General features: G+C 47.6%; 1 protein-coding gene across 7 annotated transcripts in view; it reads left to right on the plus strand.

The window, feature by feature from the left end:
- Positions 1 to 18680, plus strand: part of dock10 (dedicator of cytokinesis 10) — a 173096-nt gene that overhangs the window by 90765 nt on the left and 63651 nt on the right. For all 7 annotated transcript variants that reach the window (XM_055896528.1, XM_055896529.1, XM_055896526.1 and 4 more), the window contains exons 5-13: positions 7371 to 7443; positions 8018 to 8140; positions 9372 to 9506; positions 10003 to 10201; positions 13730 to 13815; positions 13944 to 14027; positions 15286 to 15444; positions 17425 to 17658; positions 17992 to 18114. In XM_055896528.1, the coding sequence (XP_055752503.1) occupies positions 7371 to 7443; positions 8018 to 8140; positions 9372 to 9506; positions 10003 to 10201; positions 13730 to 13815; positions 13944 to 14027; positions 15286 to 15444; positions 17425 to 17658; positions 17992 to 18114 (1216 nt within the window). The remainder of the gene's footprint in view (positions 1 to 7370; positions 7444 to 8017; positions 8141 to 9371; positions 9507 to 10002; positions 10202 to 13729; positions 13816 to 13943; positions 14028 to 15285; positions 15445 to 17424; positions 17659 to 17991; positions 18115 to 18680) is intronic.

Raw genomic sequence — 18680 nt, forward strand, 5'->3', positions numbered from 1 at the left:
ATATGTTTGTAAACGTCACACGGTGTTTCTTGGTCGTCTTAAACAAATCTACTTTGAAACACATGGTGTTACTGTCACGATCGTGTGGAGGAGAGACGGACCAACACGCAGCATGAGGAAAATAAGCCATCTTAATTTATTTGATGACGAAGGCAAAACGAAACAAAAACACTTACACACTAAACAAAACAAGAAAACGATCGTGAAGCTATGAATGAAGTGCACAAACAGGCTACAAACGTATAACATAGACAATTACCCACATCAAATGAAAGCCTATGGCTACCCTAAATATGGCTCCCAATCAGAGACAACAGAAATCAGCTGTCTCTAATTGGGAACTCATTCAGGCAACCATAGACTCTCCTAGACAACTAAACCAACATAGACACAGCTAGACACATGCACTCAACACAAACCCATACACTACACCCAACACCCCCTTTACCATATAATCACCCAAAACCGACAAAACACAAACATTCCCCATGTCACACCCTGACCTAACTAAAATAATAAAGAAAACAAAGAATACTAAGGCCAGGGCGTGACATAACCCCCCCCCTTAAGGTGCGAACTCCGAGCGCACCAGCACACAGTCTAGGGGAGGGTCTGGGTGGGCTTCCTTCCACGGTGGTGGCTCCGGCACTGGTCGTGGTCCCCACCCCACCACAGTCACTAACCGCCTCCGTAGCTTCCTCCAAATGACCCCCCTCCACATTAACCCCACTGAATTAAGGGGCAGCTCCGGACTAAGGGGCAGCTCCGGACTAAGGGGCAGCTCCGGACTAAGGGGCAGCTCCGGACTAAGGGGCAGCTCCGGACTAAGGGGCAGCTCCGGACTAAGGGGCAGCTCCGGACTAAGGGGCAGCTCCGGACTAAGGGGCAGTACCAGGATAAGGGGCAGCACCAGGATAAGGGAGAGCACCAGGATAAGGGAGAGCACCAGGATAAGGGGCAGCACCAGGATAAGGGGCAGCTCCGGACTGAGGAACGGCAGCACCAGGATAAGGGAGAGCACCAGGATAAGGGGCAGCACCAGGATAAGGGGCAGCTCCGGACTGAGGAACGGCAGCTCCGGACTGAGGGACTGCAGCTCCGGACTGAGGGACGGCCCATGGCTGGCTGACAGATCTGGCTGCTCATGGCTGGCTGACGGATCTGGCTGCTCATGGCTGGCTGACGGATCTGGCTGCTCATGGCTGGCTGACGGATCTGGCTGCTCATGGCTGGCTGACGGATCTGGCTGCTCATGGCTGGCTGACGGATCTGGCTGCTCATGGCTGGCTGACGGATCTGGCTGCTCATGGCTGGCTGACGGATCTGGCTGCTCATGGCTGGCTGACGGATCTGGCTGCTCATGGCTGGCTGACGGATCTGGCTGCTCATGGCTGGCTGACGGATCTGGCTGCTCCTGTCTGGTTGGCGGATCTGGCAGATCCTGTCTGGTTGGCGGCTCTGGCAGATCCTGTCTGGTTGGCGGCTCTGGCAGATCCTGTCTGGTTGGCGGCTCTGGCAGATCCTGTCTGGTTGGCGGCTCTGGCAGATCCTGTCTGGTTGGCGGCTCTGGCAGATCCTGTCTGACGAATGGCTCTGGCGGCTCCTGACTGACGAACGGCTCTGACGGCTCGGGACAGACGGGCGGCTCTAATGGCTCGGGGCAGACGGATGGCTCTGATGGCGCTGGGTAGACGGATGGCTCTGATGGCGCTGGGTAGACGGATGGCTCAGATGGCGCTGAGTAGACGGATGGCTCAGATGGCGCTGGGTAGACGGATGGCTCAGATGGCGCTGGGTAGACGGATGGCTCAGATGGCGCTGGGTAGACGGGCAGTTCAGGCATCGCTGTGCAGACGGCAGACTCTGACCGGCTGAGGCACACTGTAGGCCTGGTGCGTGGTGCCGGAACTGGTGATACCGGGCTGGGGACACGCATCTCAGGGCTAGTGCGGGGATAAGGAACAGGGCATACTGGACCCTGGGAGCGCACATTAGGCCTAGTGCGTGGTGCCGGAACTGGTGGTACCGGACTGGGGACACGCATCTCAGGGCTAGTGCGGGGAGCAGCAACAGGACGCACAGGACTCTGGGGACACACAGGAGGCTTGGTGCGTGATTTAGGCACTGGTGGTAAAGGGCTGGAGACACGCACCATAGGGCTAGTGCGTGGAGGAGGCACTGGTTGTACTGGGCTGGGGACTGTCACAGGAGAGTTAGTACGTGGGGCTAATATAGGAGGTGCAGGACTAGGGAGGCGTACAGGAGGCCTGGTTCGTGGGACTGTCATTCCCAGACGGTTAGCATTCACATCAGGACGAGCATGGAGAGCTGACTCAGGTAACCTCACATCCCGCACACGCTCTGTCGGGTGGATCTTGTGCCTCACGCACCAACACAGCAGCTCCCTCATTTCACTCTCTTCCAACCTCCCCAATAAATCCTTAACAGTCTCTGTATCATTCCCATTGCTCACCTCCAATATCAGCCCGACTGGCTCAGGTTCCCTCTTAGAGTCCTCACGGGTAGCACGGGAAGTTGACGCAGTTCTCCCATCTGGACTCGCCACACTCCCCATGAGCCCCTCCCCAAGAAATTTTTGGGTATTACTCACGGGTCTCCAGCCTTGCTTCCGTGCTGCCTCCTCATATCGCCTCCTCTCGGCTTTCGCTGCCTCCAGCTCTTCACGAGGGAGGCGATATTCTCCCGGTTGTGCCCACGGCCCCTTACCATCCAGTATCTCCTCCCATGTCCAAGAATCCTGTGTAGGTGGGTCCTGTTGCCGCTTTACATGCCACTTGGTCCTGTATTGGTGGGTAATTCTGTCACGATCGTGTGGAGGAGAGACGGACCAACACGCAGCATGAGGAAAATAAGCCATCTTAATTTATTTGATGACGAAGGCAAAACGAAACAAAAACACTTACACACTAAACAAAACAAGAAAACGATCGTGAAGCTATGAACGAAGTGCACACACAGGCTACAAACGTATAACATAGACAATTACCCACATCAAATGAAAGCCTATGGCTACCCTAAATATGGCTCCCAATCAGAGACAACAGAAATCAGCTGTCTCTAATTGGGAACTCATTCAGGCAACCATAGACTCTCCTAGACAACTAAACCAACATAGACACAGCTAGACACATGCACTCAACACAAACCCATACACTACACCCAACACCCCCTTTACCATATAATCACCCAAAACCGACAAAACACAAACATTCCCCATGTCACACCCTGACCTAACTAAAATAATAAAGAAAACAAAGAATACTAAGGCCAGGGCGTGACAGTTACAGACACCTGTACCATGTCAGATATAGAGTTCAAATGTATTCACTTTTGAGTTTGCATCCCAATATTGCACTGCATATACATCACAGAAGACTGAAATATAACAAAACTGTTTCACATAGAAACAACGGATTTTCATCTGGTAAAAAAAAAAAAACATTTATTAATTATGAAAAATATTAATAACACTCCACTCGTGCGGCCATAGAGGGAGATTTGGTCATTTGACTGCAGGAAATGGCTACAGTCACAGTTAACCCTGTGTCGTCCGCTGAGCAGTATCCCCTACCACACATCAAAGACCCTTTTGCGAGTTTAGCCGGGGGTAAAAAAAATCTGCAAAATATGCCAAGTCTACTTTCAAATGGATGAAAAGTCAAAGGAGCTGAACCACAAGTGTGCCAGCGCTCTTCCAGAGGGCGATGGACCAGATCTTGAGTGGATTGCGAGGAGTACAATGCTACCTGGATGACATCCTCGTTACTGGAAAGGACGAAGAGGACCATCTCCACATTTTGGATGTGACCTTACAGAGATTGAAGGACTATGGACTGTGAGTTCACAAGGCCAAAGGTGCATACTTCCAACCATTGGTTGAATACCTTGGACACGTCATCGACGCTACGGGCCTCCACAAGGATCCGTTCAAGGTCAATGCTATCCTGGGCACCCCAGCTCCTCAGAACGTGAGGAAAACTACTTTCTCTGCTGGAGTTACTAAATTACTGTGGATGCTTTATCCCGAGCTTAGCTACGAAGTTGAAGCCACTGCACCAGTTGCTTTGTTAGGATAAAACATGGAAATGGACAGAATAATGTGAGGAAGCATTCATGAAAACTAAGGGAACACTCCTGAAATCTGAGGCACACACTTTGACCCGTCATTGCCCCTCCAACTAGGTTGTGATGCTAGTCCATATGGTGTGGCAGCAGTCGTGGCCCATATCATGCCTTCAGGTGAAGGGAAGCTGATCACTTTCGCGTCGAGGACATTGAAAGTAACTACGCACCAATAGAGCGAGAAGCCCGAGGCATAGATTTTGGCGTTTTACCAGTACCTGTGCGGGCGGATATTCACCCTTCTTACAGATCATCATCTGCTGACGAGCATCTTTGGACCGCATACTGGGATTCCGTCACTTGCTGCAAGCAGAATGGAAAGTTGGGCTTTGTTGTTGTCAACACACCTATGACATCAAGTACCGCAAGTCAGAACTTCACTACAACACAGATGGACTCTCCAGGTTGGCACTACCTGTGGTCAAGCCAGTCACGTCAAGTGGACATCTTGTACTTCAGACAAGTGGAAAACGCACCCGTCACTTCAACACAAGTGCGGAGAAACACCAGAAAGGACCTAGTGTTATCTGAAGTGATGGACAATCATCATCAAAGGTACGGGAGATGCTTCCGAAACTGAAACCTTAACTTTCCAGGAGAACTGAGCTGTCAGTACAGTACGGTTGTTTGCTGTGGGGGAGGAGATTTATCATTCTGCCTTCACTGAGGAAACCAGTGTTGCAAAAGCTACACGCAGGTCATTGTGGAATAATTTGCACAAAGCTACTTCTGGTGTACCGGATTGGATGGAAGCATTGATGTGAAAGCGAAAACATGTTCATTATGTCAGAAGGTTTGCAAAGTACCTTCATCCATGGGATTGACCGGAAAAGAGGCGTTTTTATTTGTAATACATTTGCACAAATAAAAAAACAGTTTTTGCTTTGTCATTATGGTGTATTGTGTGTAGATTGATGAGGGGGGGGGGGGGGACAATGCATTTTAGAATAAGGCTGTAATGTAACAAAATGTGGAAAAAGTCAAAGGGTCTAAGTACTTTCTGAAGGCACTGTTTATTGTGTTCCCTACAGGTTATAGAAAAGAGCAGAAGTTCTGAACTATCTGTTCATAACCCAATCCTACCTACTTACCTAAGAATAAGAGAAAAAGTACCAAGTAATTAAAGAGCAGCAGTAAAAAATAACAATATATATAGGGGGGTGCCAGTACAGAGTCAATGTGCAGGGGCACCGGTTAGTTGAGGCAGTATGTACATGTAGGTAGAGTTAATTAAAGTGACTATGCATAGATGACAACAGAGAGTGGCAGTGATGTAGAGAGGGGAGGGGAGGGGGGAGGCAATGCGAGTAGTCTGGGTAGCCATTTAACTAGATGTTCAGGAGTCTTATGGCTTGGGGGTAGAAGCTGTTCAGAAGCCTCTTGGACCTAGACTTGGCGCTCCGGTACCGCTTGCCGTGTGGTAGCAGAGAGAACAGTCTATGACTAGAGTGGCTGGAGTCTTTGACAATTTTTTGTGTCTTCCTCTGACACCGCCTGGTATAGAGGACCTGGATGACAGGAAGCTTGGCCCCAGGGATGTACTGGGCCGTTCGCACTACCCTCTGTAGTGCCTTGCCGTTGGAGGCCAAGCAGTTGCCATATCAGGCAGTGGTGCATCCAGTCAGGATGTTCTCAATTGTACAGCTGTAGAACCTTTTGAGGATCTGAGGACCCATGCCAAATCTTTTCAGTCTCCTGAGGGGGAATAGGTTTTGTCGTGCCCGCTTCACTACTGTCATAGTGTGCTTGGACCATGTTAGTTTGTTGGTGATGCGGACACCAAGGAACTTGAAGCTCTCAACATGCTCCACTGCAGCCCCGTTGATGAGAATGGGGGGCGTGCTCGGTCCTCTTTTTCCTGTAGTCCACAATCATCTCCTTTGTCTTGATCACGTTGAGGGAGAGGTTGTTGTCCTGGCACCACACGGCCAGGTGTCTGACCTCCTCCCTATAGGCTGTCTCGTTGTTGTCAGTGATCAGGCCTACCACTGTTGTGTCATCGGCAAATTTAATGATGGTATTGGAGTCGTGCCTGGCCATGCAGTCATGAGTGAACAGAGAGTACAGGAGGGGGCTGAGCATGCACCCCCGAGGGGCCCCTGTGTTGAGGATCAGCGTGGCGGATGTGTTGTTACCTACCCTTACCACCTGGGGGCGGCCCGTCAGGCAGTCCAGGATCCAGTTGCAGAGGGAGGTGTTTTGTCCCAGGGTCCTTAGCTTATTGTTGAGCTTTGAGGGCACTATGGTGTTGAACGCTGAGCTGTAATCAATGAATAGCATTCTCACATAGGTGTTCCTTTTGTCCAGGTGGGAAAGGGCAGTGTGGAGTGCAATAGAGACTGCATCATCTGTGGATCTGTTGTGGCGGTATGCAAATTGGAGTGGGTTCAGACTGCAGAAGGACTGTTCATAATGGGGACAATTCGTGTAAGAGGGGAGGAGATGTTGTATATGAAGGTTGTACCTTCCGTACTGCCGTACTTACCTTAGTTGTATGCGCAAAGCATCATGGGTGTTGAATGTTGTGGATGAGCGCGTTCAGATAAATGGTTGAACTGATCAGTGGTGGAAAAAGTACTTAATTGTCATACTTTAGTAAAAGTAAAGATACTTAAATAGAAAATGACTTAATTGAAAGTGAAAGTCACTGAGTAAAATACTACTTGAGTAGAAGTATTTGGTTTTAAATGTACTTAAGTACTGTGGTGGAAAAAGTACTTGAGTAAAAGTAAATACGTCAAATTCCGTATAATCTTGCGTCTGCGGACAGCCAGGGGCATACTGCAACACTCAGACATAATTTACAAACCTAGTATTTGTGTTTAGTGAGTCCGCCAGATCAGAGGCAATGGGGATGTCAGCGTGTTATATTGATAGGTGCGTGAATTGAATCATATTGCTGTCCTGCCTGAGCAATCGAAATGTAGCTAGTACTTCTGGGTGTCAAGGAAAATGTACGGGAGTAAAAAGTACATATGTTCTTTAGGAATGTAGTGGAGTAAAAGTAGTCAAATATAAATAGTAAAATAAAGTAGAGACACCCCAAAAAATGACATAAGTATTTTTACCTACTTACTTTATACCACTGGAGCTGTTCCCTGTCTCCCGTTTCATCATTATTGAATTGTTATAAAGATGTGGTTATGAAGCAAGACATAACAGAAAGTGTTAATCACATTGCCAAAGCAAACATAAAGAAACATATCAAATCTCTCTCTCCCTCACAGGAAGCTGTACAAGGCGGAGAAGTTGCCCTCCCACTCCTTTGAGATTGACAATGAGGACGCGGACAAGGATGAGGTCAGGCCTGTTTCATGGATTCTATTCCCTTTAAAAGTGCACTACTTTTGACCAGGGCCCATATGGCTCTGGTCAATAGTAGTGTACTATGTAGGGAATAGGGTGCCGTTTGGGACGTAGCCTGAGTATGATGAGGCCATTGATTAGCCCTACTGTTAAACTGTCATAATGCACGTCTGCTCACATATTTCTACTCTGTTGTTTTTGGTCGAGGGCCATTGAATACAAGCTTAATTCAATTGAGTTCAACTGAGAAAAAATCAATGACTCTCCAAAAACAGTATCCTCTAAGGCTCATCCAGGTCACGGCTCTGTTACTACAGGTGTATGTTCATGACAAATCAGGCATCATAGAATGAAACAGAACAAAGTATCACATTGTATCTCAATGGCAGACATATTTAGACCTTGGTTATTGAGACATGGGTTAGTTCCAAATGGCACTCTATTTCCTTTGTAGTGCACTACTTTTGAGTTCTATTCCCTAAATGTAGTGCATTTTCAAGGGAATAGGTTGCCATTTGGGACGTAGCCATCGAGCCTGATTTAAAGATGTCCGTTTTGGTTTTTGCAGGACACAACGTCTTTGTCCTCTTCTAAAGGAGGGGGAGGAGGAGGAGGGATCGGTGTGTTCCGATCGGGGTGGCTCTATAAAGGGAACTTCAATAGCACTGTCAACAACAGCATCACTGTTCGGGTGAGGAAGTGTGCCACAGACTCCCCCACAATCCCCTACTTTTTCTCTCTCTCTCTCCAATTCCAAGGGCTTTATTGGCATGGGAAACATATGTTTACATTGCCAAAGCAAGTGAAATAGATCATGAACAAATGGGAAATAAACAATCAAAAATGAACAGTAAACATTACACTAACAAATGTTTCAGAGGAATAGAGACATTTCAAATGTCATATTATGGCTATGTACAGTGTTATAATGATGTGCAAATGGTTAAAGTGCAAAAGGGAAAATGAATCAACATAAATATGTTTTTACAGTGGTGTTTGTTCTTCACTGGTTCCCATTTTCTTGTGGCAACAGGTCACACATCTTGCTGCTGTGATGGCACACTGTGGTATTTCACCCAGTAGATATGGGAGTTTATTAAAATTGGATTTGTTTTCCAATTCTTTGGGTCTGTCTCTCGCGCTCTCTTTAATGCTTGTTTTCCTCTCTCTACCTCTCTGTCACTCACTCTCTTTCTGATGTCTGTATTCCTATCTTTTTTACGTTTCTTCCCCTCTCTCCACAATATTTTTTTACCTTGCGTCGTAGTGCTGTTTTCTACTACATTCCTTACTTCTCTCTCACACACACACACACACACACACACACACACACACACACACACACACACACACACACACACACACACACACACACACACACACACACACACACACACACACACACACACATTTCTTGACTCTCTGTCTTCTCTCTATCATCTCACTCTTTTCCTGGTCTCCCTCCCAGCCTTTCCCTCCCATCCTGTCTTCTAACAATGCAGACTCTTAGTCAGACCGGCCCTGTAGGGTTCTGGCTCTCTTTAAGTTATGGCCTGTCTCTTCTACGGAGACCTTGTGGTAATGTAGAGCGCCACTGGCCCAGGCCGCTACCAATTTGCTGTCACACAGGTCACATAGTCAGGGCTGCGTCCCAATTTACATCCTTTTCCCTATGTAGAGCACTACTTTTGCACTACTTTCCCCCCTATATAGTGCACTAGTACTTACCTTTATACAGAGCCCTACCTATAGGGCCCTGGTCAAAAGAAGTGTAATTTATAGGGAATAGGGTGCCATCACGTAGTGTAGTGACACGTTCAGTGATGAACGGAGGGTGTTATTGTCCGGGTTAGGGTGACTACGTCTTCATTGCCTGTAATTGATTTTGATGGGGTTGTATTTTTATCTTGACGTCCCTGTAGTCGTTCAAGAGGAGGTACTTCCAGCTGACGCAGCTGACTGATAACTCCTACATCATGAACTTTTACAAAGATGAGAAGATCTCCAAAGAGCCCAAGGGCTGCATCTTCCTGGACTCGTGTACCGGTGTGGTTCAGGTGAGTAGAGGATGATGGAGTACCAATGTACTGTGAAATGTGTTTTACACTCAAGCATGCGTGCGCGCATGCACAAATACACACACACACACACACACACACACACACACACACACATTCACACACACCACACATATAGATAAACACACTTGCTGATGTTCAGCTGTAAAACGCCTCTGGCACACATCAAAACCAGTTGCCGATAGACTATCCGATTGAGGAGCTCGGCGTGTTGAAAATTTCCCTGGCTAAGACACTTGAGAGGAAATACACGGAACAAAAATATAAACACAACATAAAAAGAGTTGGTCCCATGTTTCATGAGCTGAAATTTAAAAAATCCCAGCCCAAAAAGCGTATTTCTCTCAAATGTCGTGCACAAATTTGTTTACATCCCTGTTAGTGAGTGCACTACTCAAATGCACAACATTCACAAATTCGCTGGCTAGTCTCAGATTTCTGTGCACACTAACACTAACGAAAACACCCCCTCTAGAACAACCGTCTGAGGAAGCATGCCTTTGAGCTGAAGATGAACGAGGTGACGTACTTCGTGCTGGCGGCGGAGAGCGAGCAGGACATGGAGGAGTGGATCAGTACCTTGACCCGGATCCTCCAGATCAGCCCCCACGACGGGCCCGCCCCGCTGACGCAGCTGGACCGCAAGAGTGTAGACCTTACCGACACACGGCAGGGTGAGCACTCTGGACCTATTGTACAGATTCAGGATCAGCTTCCCCTCCCCCAATCCTAACCGCAACCATCAGTGGGGAAAATGCTAAACTCACCCAAGAACAGCGTCTAGAGGCAACTTCACCCTACACCTACTCCGGACCTGGTTCCTGTTCATTAGAGCACAGTGTCTTGTTGGACCAGCCCAGATCGTACCTCACTGCATTTTGAATTGTTTTTTAATTTCATGTGCCTACTGAACACGAACCTTATGATCATAAGAGACACACACATCCGAATGTGGCCCGAAAACAACAACTTAATGAAGATGTTCTCCCAAAAGGGATTTTTAATGGAGTATCACTGAGTTTCCTTAAAAATAACTTATGGGAGCAGCAAATGATGAGTCTTAAGTTTTAACTTAGATCTTTGACACCTAAGCCTCATAGCCCCCGAGCGGGAGAGGAAAGAGTAGGAGAGCTTAGAATAGAGATTCAAATGTGTCCACCAGAACCCTAGCCTGGTTCCAGATCTGTTTGTGCTGTCTAGCCAACATCTTATGTATTCGGGATGACAACAACCAATAGGAGTTGGCAAGACAGCACAAACAGACCTGGGACCAGGCTACCAGAACCCTAGGGTTGATTACAGAACCATAACAATGAAATAACAACAGACTTAACGAAGTGGCAGAGCACATTTGCTGTAATCGGAGTCTGGTATTCATAATGGTTGTAGGATATTCTGCCATGGCTAATGGGAGACTTAATGTGCGATGACTTGATCCTCATTGTCAGTGTTCCACCAGGAAATTAGACCGTGCAGGAAATTAGACCGGATACAAGGCAAAACACTCCACCTTGGTTTTTAGAGATTAAACGTAGTAAAAAAGCCTCCGTGTGGAATATAACCAAACAAATTGCACACACCACCCTGGACCGTGGAGAATTGCGGTTGTAAAAATGACTACGAATGCTGTAAGAGCCATAGTCATCATGGTTCTGTGTTGCTGTACTAACATGGTGCTAAATCAAGTGCGTGTACGAACTGACCTGACCCTTATTAGCCATTAACTGCCATATAATATCACCTGAGGCTACGCATTCGTGGTTATACAGGGAGTACAGAAGGGGGCTGAGTACGCAGCCTTGTTGGTCCCCTGTGTTGAGGGGTTTGGGGTTTGAACCAAAATAATTTTCTAATCGTTTCGTTCTGAATAGAATCACACTTTTTTTCATTCCGTTCCACTGTTCCAACCAGAAAAATAAAGTTCTGAAATGGTTTCAACCCAAAAAAAGTAATCTACTGTTTTTACATTTAGCTCATGAAATTACTTCGCCAATCAGTACGGCTAGAGCAGGCAAGCTAGTTGTTTACATGTGTGACGGACAGACAAGTGTAGCCTATGGCGCAAGATGTAACTGAAATGTTACGGGTGGGGAGAGAGAGAGAGACGGTTGAGGAGCAGGCTTGAAGCCCTAGGCATCTTGAGCTCTCAAGCTAACAAGCTTGTGTGTGTAGAGCGGCACCAGAATTAAAATCCCATCTTACCTTTTTGTAGGTAATACGTCCAACGATAAACATGATAACTGTACGGCCCAGTACATCACTGGGGCTAAGCTTCCTGCCATCCAGGACCTCTATACCAGGCGTTGTCAGAGGAAGGCCCTAGTCATATACTATTCTCTCTGCTACCGCACGGCAAGCGGTACCGGAGCGACAAGTCTAGGTCCGACAAGTCTAGCTTCTACCCCCAAGCCATAAGACTCCTGAACATTTAATCAAATGGCTACACAGACTATTTACATTGACCCCCACCCCCTCTTCTACGCTGCTGCTCTCTCTGTTATTATCTATGCATAGTCAATTTAATAACTCTACCTACATGTACATATTAACTCAATTACCTCGACACCGGTGCCCCCGCACATTGACTCTGTACCGGTACACCCTGTATATAGACTCGCTATTGTTATTTTGCTGCTGCTCTTTAATTATTTGTTATTCTTATCGCTTACTTTTTTTTAGGTATTTTCTTAACTGCATTGTTGGTTCAGGACTTGTAAGTAAGCATTTAACTGTAATGTCTACACCTGTTGTATTCGGCGGATGCGACAAATAAAATTTTATTTGATTTTGATAACTAGTCCAATAGTATCCTTAACTAGCATTGCAAAAGTGAATCCATTCTTCTCTAGCTAATAAAAACCTCTCTCTATCTTCTCATGCTTCTAACATCAGTACTCATGTCCAGATGGGTGAGGGCAGTGCAATGGCGATTCGCGTCGTCCGTGGATCTTTTTGGGGCGGTAGGCGAATTGGAGAAGGTGATGTAGTCTTTTTCTAGCCTCTCGAAGCACTTTATGCTCACGGAAGTGAGTGCTATGGGTCGGTAATCATTCAGTTCAGTTACTTTCCCTTTCTTGGGCACAGGGATGATAGCTGACATCTTGAATCAGGTGGGGATAACGGCCTGAGCTAGAGAGAGATTGAAAATGTCCAAAAACACAACAGCTTGCTGGTCTGCACATTCTCTGAGGGCGCGGCTAAGGGATGCCGTCTGGCCGCCAGCCTTGTGAGGGTAAACAATGAATGACCTCCTTGGAGACCGTAAACACGTAGCCCTCGTTGTCCCCGGGAGCTCTCCTCGGCAGCTCAGAGTTGTTTTGCACGAAGCATGAGATAAAGGAAGCTCATCCAGTAGGGCGGCGTTGGTGTCCGTGACGTGACTGGCTTTCTTTTTGTCATCCGTGATCGTTAGAAACCCCTGCCACATATGCCTAGTATCCGACCCGCTGAATTGCTCTTCCACTTTGTCCCAATACTTGCCTTTCGCCATCCCGATCGATCTTCGTAGGTCGTATTTGTTCTGGTTAACCATGCAATGAGAGGAGAGGAGGAGCAGCATCAGCAGACCAGATCAGCAGACCTCAGAGCACTAATACACATTCAGGCCTCTGCACTAGTTCTGCTCTCTCTCTCTTTCTCTCTTTCTCTCTTTCTCCCTCTCTCTCTCTCTTCCCCCCTCTTTCACTCCCTCCCTCTCTCCCACCCTCTCGCTTTCTCTTTCTTTCTTTCTCTCTTTCTCTATTCCCCTCCTCCCTCTCTCCCACCCGCTCTCTCTCCCTCCCTTTCTCCCCCACCCGCTCTCTCACGTTCTCTGTGAAAGAAATACAGCTGTCTATTTCCATCCCTCTCTTTGTGTGGGGCCTCTTTTACAGTACCACATAAAAGGTTGACCTACACTGGCTAAATGGAGGGATGGCAGTGAAAGGATAAACACGTACAGTAAGCTCCATTAGAGGCCAGGAAAAGGCCAGTGTGAGAGAGAGAGAAAGCGCTCCCCTACTCCCCCTCTCCTCCCCACCTCTACCCCACTCAGAACACACTCAGGTATAGCTGCTTCCATGACAACCAGCCTTGCAGTCTCCCTCTCATACTATAGCCGTCACTGAAGACCAGAGGAAATAAGCCAATACTAAAAACAGGACTGGTAGACATGAATTTCACCGGAGATATTGACTGTAACTGTCTGTCTCTTTCCCCACCAGACGTGTGTGATCTGTCTATAAGCGACGTGTGTTTACCTGAGAATGAAGAGACGACAGAGAGTGGCATCAACCCTGAGCTGGCTAAGGTGGGTGTGTGGAGATGTAGTTTGCTCTACAATTACCCATTAAAAAATGATCAGTGCTTTTACTTGTATTGTGCTCATTTAATGCATATTCTGTATTTTATTATGTCTTCTCTCTTTCTCTCTCTCAGTATATCTCTGAAACTGAGGAGGTGGTCCGATCGGCCAGAAGAGAAGAGAGGCTCAACCTGTTCTCCCTGGACCCTGACACCCCGGTAGGTACTCTTTAGGGGTTAATACACTGACTCCCCTGTAAGTCCCCTGTAGGGGTTAACACACCCTGTTACCCCTGTAAGTCCCCTGTAGGGGTTAACACACCCTGTTACCCCTGTAAGTCCCCTGTAGGGGTTAACACACCCTGTTACCCCTGTAAGTCCCCTGTAGGGGTTAACACACCCTGATACCCCTGTAAGTCCCCTGTAGGGGTTAACACACCCTGATACCAATGTAGGTCCCCTGTGGGGGTTACCACACATCCTGATACCCATGTAGGTCCCCTGTAATGGTTAACACACCCGGATACCCATGTAAGTTCCCTGTAGAGGTTAATACACTGTTACCCATGTAGGTCCCCTGTAGGGGTTAACACACCCTGATACCCATGTAGGTCCCCTGTAGGGGTTAACACACCCTGATACCCCTGTAAGTCCCCTGTAGAGGGGTTAACACACCCCCTGGTACCCCTGTAAGTCCCATGTAGGGGTTAACACACCCTGACACCCATGTAGGTCCCCTGTAGGGGTTAACACACCCTGACACCCATGTAGGTCCCCTGTAGGGGTTAACACACCCTGACACCCATGTAGGTCCCCTGTAGGGGTTAACACACCCTGACACCCATATAGGTCCCCTGTAGGGGTTAACACACCCTGATACCCATGTAGGTCCCCTGTAGGGGTTAACACACCCTGATACCCTGTAAGTCCCATGTAGGGGTTAACACACCCTGATACCCTGTAAGTCCCATGTAGGGGTTAACACACCCTGACACCCATGTAGGTCCCCTGTAGGGGTTAACACACCCTGACACCCATGTAGGTCCCCTGTAGGGGTTAACACACCCTGACACCCATGTAGGTCCCCTGTAGGGGTTAACACACCCTGACACCCATGTAGGTCCCCTGTAGGGGTTAACACACCCTGACACCCATGTAGGTCCCCTGTAGGGGTTAACACACCCTGACACCCATGCAGGTCCCCTGTAGGGGTTAACACACCCTGACACCCATGTAGGTCCCCTGTAGGGGTTATCAGGGTGTGTTAACACACCTTGTGCAGAACAGTTGTTGCTACTGCACAGTTCACCTGTTAATTAAGTACTGTTAGGTAAGGGATGGGCATCTCTGTCCCAGGAGGGCCTCTGTGTCTTTAGGCTTCTGGTCCAGACCAGTGCTTACACATCACATTCAACTTCAGCCCACCGATAGATAGTCCAATTGTGTGCCCCTCTGATGTTGTCTGTTCGTGTGTCAGGTGTTGAGGAGTCCGCGGGGCGAGCACCCTAGGGGTGAAGGCCACCCAGTCCGTCCCTTCGAGGAGAAGCTGGGGAGGAGGCTGATGATCGCCTGTCGATCCCTCAACCTGACGCTGCAGGGCTGCATCAATGAGACCGAGACTGGTCCGGTCACCAACGTAAGACCCCCTTAAAACAACAAGTACAAACACACAAGCTTAAAGGTAGACTTACCGTGATGACGTTTCAATGAACAGCGCCGCATGATATTGAGGTGAGCTCGATGCCATACTTTGCTATCACACAATCATGCAGGGTATCTGTGCTTCACGCTGCAACAAAATAGTCACTACTGGACCAAAACAGGGGAAAGGTTTAGGCTCGCTCTTCAACACACTTAGCTGTTGCGGAAATTGACCCACTGTGTGTACTTTGTGCATTCAACGTCATACGGCTGAGTCTACCTTTAAAACCACACATACACGTCTCATTGGGTGTGGTTAGGGTTCAGAAACAACCATTTTTTAACATGCATTACATAACTGATGGTGCTCAATGTTCACTACACTTATCACTCTAATGTTGTTTACTCTGCTGCAGTAGCTGATCCTACATCAGCTTTTGAGTGCACTGGTCACTACACTTATCACTCTGTTGTTTACTCTGCTGCAGTGGCTGATCCTACATCAGCTAATGAGTGCAGTGGTCACTACTCTTATCACTCTGTTGTTTACTCTGCTGCAGTGGCTGATCCTACATCAACTAATGAGTGCAGTGGTCACTACTCTTATCACTCTGTTGTTTACTCTGCTGCAGTGGCTGATCCTACATCAGCTAATGAGTGCAGTGGTCACTACACTTATCACTCTGTTGTTTACTCTGCTGCAGTGGCTGATCCTACATCAGCTAATGAGTGCAGTGGTCACTACTCTTATCACTCTGTTGTTTACTCTGCTGCAGTGGCTGATCCTACATCAGCTTTTGAGTGCACTGGTCACTACACTTATCACTCTGTTGTTTACTCTGCTGCAGTGGCTGATCCTACATCAGCTAATGAGTGCAGTGGTCACTACTCTTATCACTCTGTTGTTTACTCTGCTGCAGTGGCTGATCCTACATCAGCTAATGAGTGCAGTGGTCACTACACTTATCACTCTGTTGTTTACTGTGCTGCAGTGGCTGATCCTACATCAGCTAATGAGTGCAGTGGTCACTACTCTTATCACTCTGTTGTTTACTCTGCTGCAGTGGCTGATCCTACATCAGCTAATGAGTGCAGTGGTCACTACACTTATCACTCTGTTGTTTACTGTGCTGCAGTGGCTGATCCTACATCAGCTAATGAGTGCAGTGGTCACTACTCTTATCACTCTGTTGTTTACTCTGCTGCAGTGGCTGATCCTACATCAGCTAATGAGTGCAGTGGTCACTACACTTATCACTCTGTTGTTTACTGTGCTGCAGTGGCTGATCCTACATCAGCTAATGAGTGCAGTGGTCACTACACTTATCACTCTGTTGTTTACTGTGCTGCAGTGGCTGATCCTACATCAGCTAATGAGTGCAGTGGTCACTACACTTATCACTCTGTTGTTTACTGTGCTGCAGTGGCTGATCCTACATCAGCTAATGAGTGCAGTGGTCACTACACTTATCACTCTGTTGTTTACTCTGCTGCAGTGGCTGATCCTACATCAGCTAATGAGTGCAGTGGTCACTACACTTATCACTCTGTTGTTTACTCTGCTGCAGTGGCTGATCCTACATCAGCTAATGAGTGCAGTGGTCACTACACTTATCACTCTGTTGTTTACTCTGCTGCAGTGGCTGATCCTACATCAGCTAATGAGTGCAGTGGTCACTACACTTATCACTCTGTTGTTTACTCTGCTGCAGTGGCTGATCCTACATCAGCTAATGAGTGCAGTGGTCACTGGAAATTGAATAGTGTTAATCTTTCGAATGATTTGCTTGGTGCAATACTTATGCGAACGCTTACGAGAGTAGGAATAAGAGAAGGTTTGAATCCTAATCAACCTGCCTACATATTGTAGAACAACATAGCAAGCATGTCAAAGCTGTGTGCTGGAAAACCTTGATGAATCCCTTGGTTAAATTAGGCTTTACGGTGCTCATCACGTGTAACGTATTCCCATCAGATTGAGCCCTTCTTTGTGACTTTGGCCCTGCTGGATGTGCGTGAGGGGAGGAAGGTGTCGGCCGACTTCCATGTTGACCTGAACCACGAGACGGTGCGTCAGATGCTGGGTGGGGCTGGGTCGGGTGGGCCCGGGGCGGGGCAGGAGAATGGACTGAGCTCCCCTGCAGAGAAGAGACCTGGAGACTGTCACCTCAGCCTGGACCTGGACGACTGGCTCCGCTTCCCCAAACAGGTAGGCTACAGCAACGCTCCGGAGGAAGTTTCCCCAAGGGGCAGATCTAGGGTCAGTTCCCCTCCCCCGATCTTAACCTTGACCATTAGTGGGGAACATGCAAAACTGACTCAAGATCAGTCATAGAAGTTGAATCAGCCAAGTGTACCCATGCATCCGTTTTACTCATTCTATTTCTATTGGGTACAGAAACACACAGAGGGGTGGGGCAAAACTGGGAATGTCATAGGGAGAAGTGTCAAAAGAGAGATGGCATACTTACTCCTTTCCTGTGTGTGTGTGTGTGTGTGTGTGTGTGTGTGTGTGTGTGTGTGTGTGTGTGTGTGTGCGCAGGCCATCTTCTCAGTGACGAATCCCCACACGGACATTGTTCTCTTGGTGAGGGTGGAGAAGGTGCTGATGGGAAATATTGCCGCGGGAACAGAGCCGTACATCAAAAACACAGACTCCAGCAAGGTGACGCAACTCTACAACACCGTTAAATTCACTCTAACTACCACCCCTCACCTTATAGCATGAAAATGTATGGTTTCCCTTTATAGCCTATTACCTATGGATAGGGTTGCAAAATTCTGGCAACTTTCCCAAAATTCCCAGGTTTTCCAGAAATGCATGTAAACTCAGCAAAAAAAGAAACGTCCTTTTTTCAGGACCCCTTCTTTCAAAGATAATTCGTAAAAATCCAAATAACTTCACAGATCTTCATTGTAAAGGGTTTAAACACTGTTTCCCATGCTTGTTCAATGAACCATAAACAATTAATGAACATGCACCTGTGGTACGGTCGTTAAGACACTATCAGCTTACAGATGGTAGGCAATTAAGGTCACAGTTATGAAAACTTAGGACACTAAAGAGGCCTTTTTACTGACTCTGAAAAACACCAAAAGAAAGATGACAAGGGTCCCTGCTCATCTGCGTGAACATGCCTTAGGCATGCTGCAAGGAGGCATGAGGACTGCAGATGTGGCCAGGGCAATAAATTGAAATGTCCGTACTGTGAGACGCCGAAGACAGCGCTA

Source organism: Salvelinus fontinalis, chromosome 33, assembly GCF_029448725.1.
Source record: "Salvelinus fontinalis isolate EN_2023a chromosome 33, ASM2944872v1, whole genome shotgun sequence".
Classification (NCBI taxonomy): Eukaryota; Metazoa; Chordata; class Actinopteri; order Salmoniformes; family Salmonidae; genus Salvelinus; species Salvelinus fontinalis.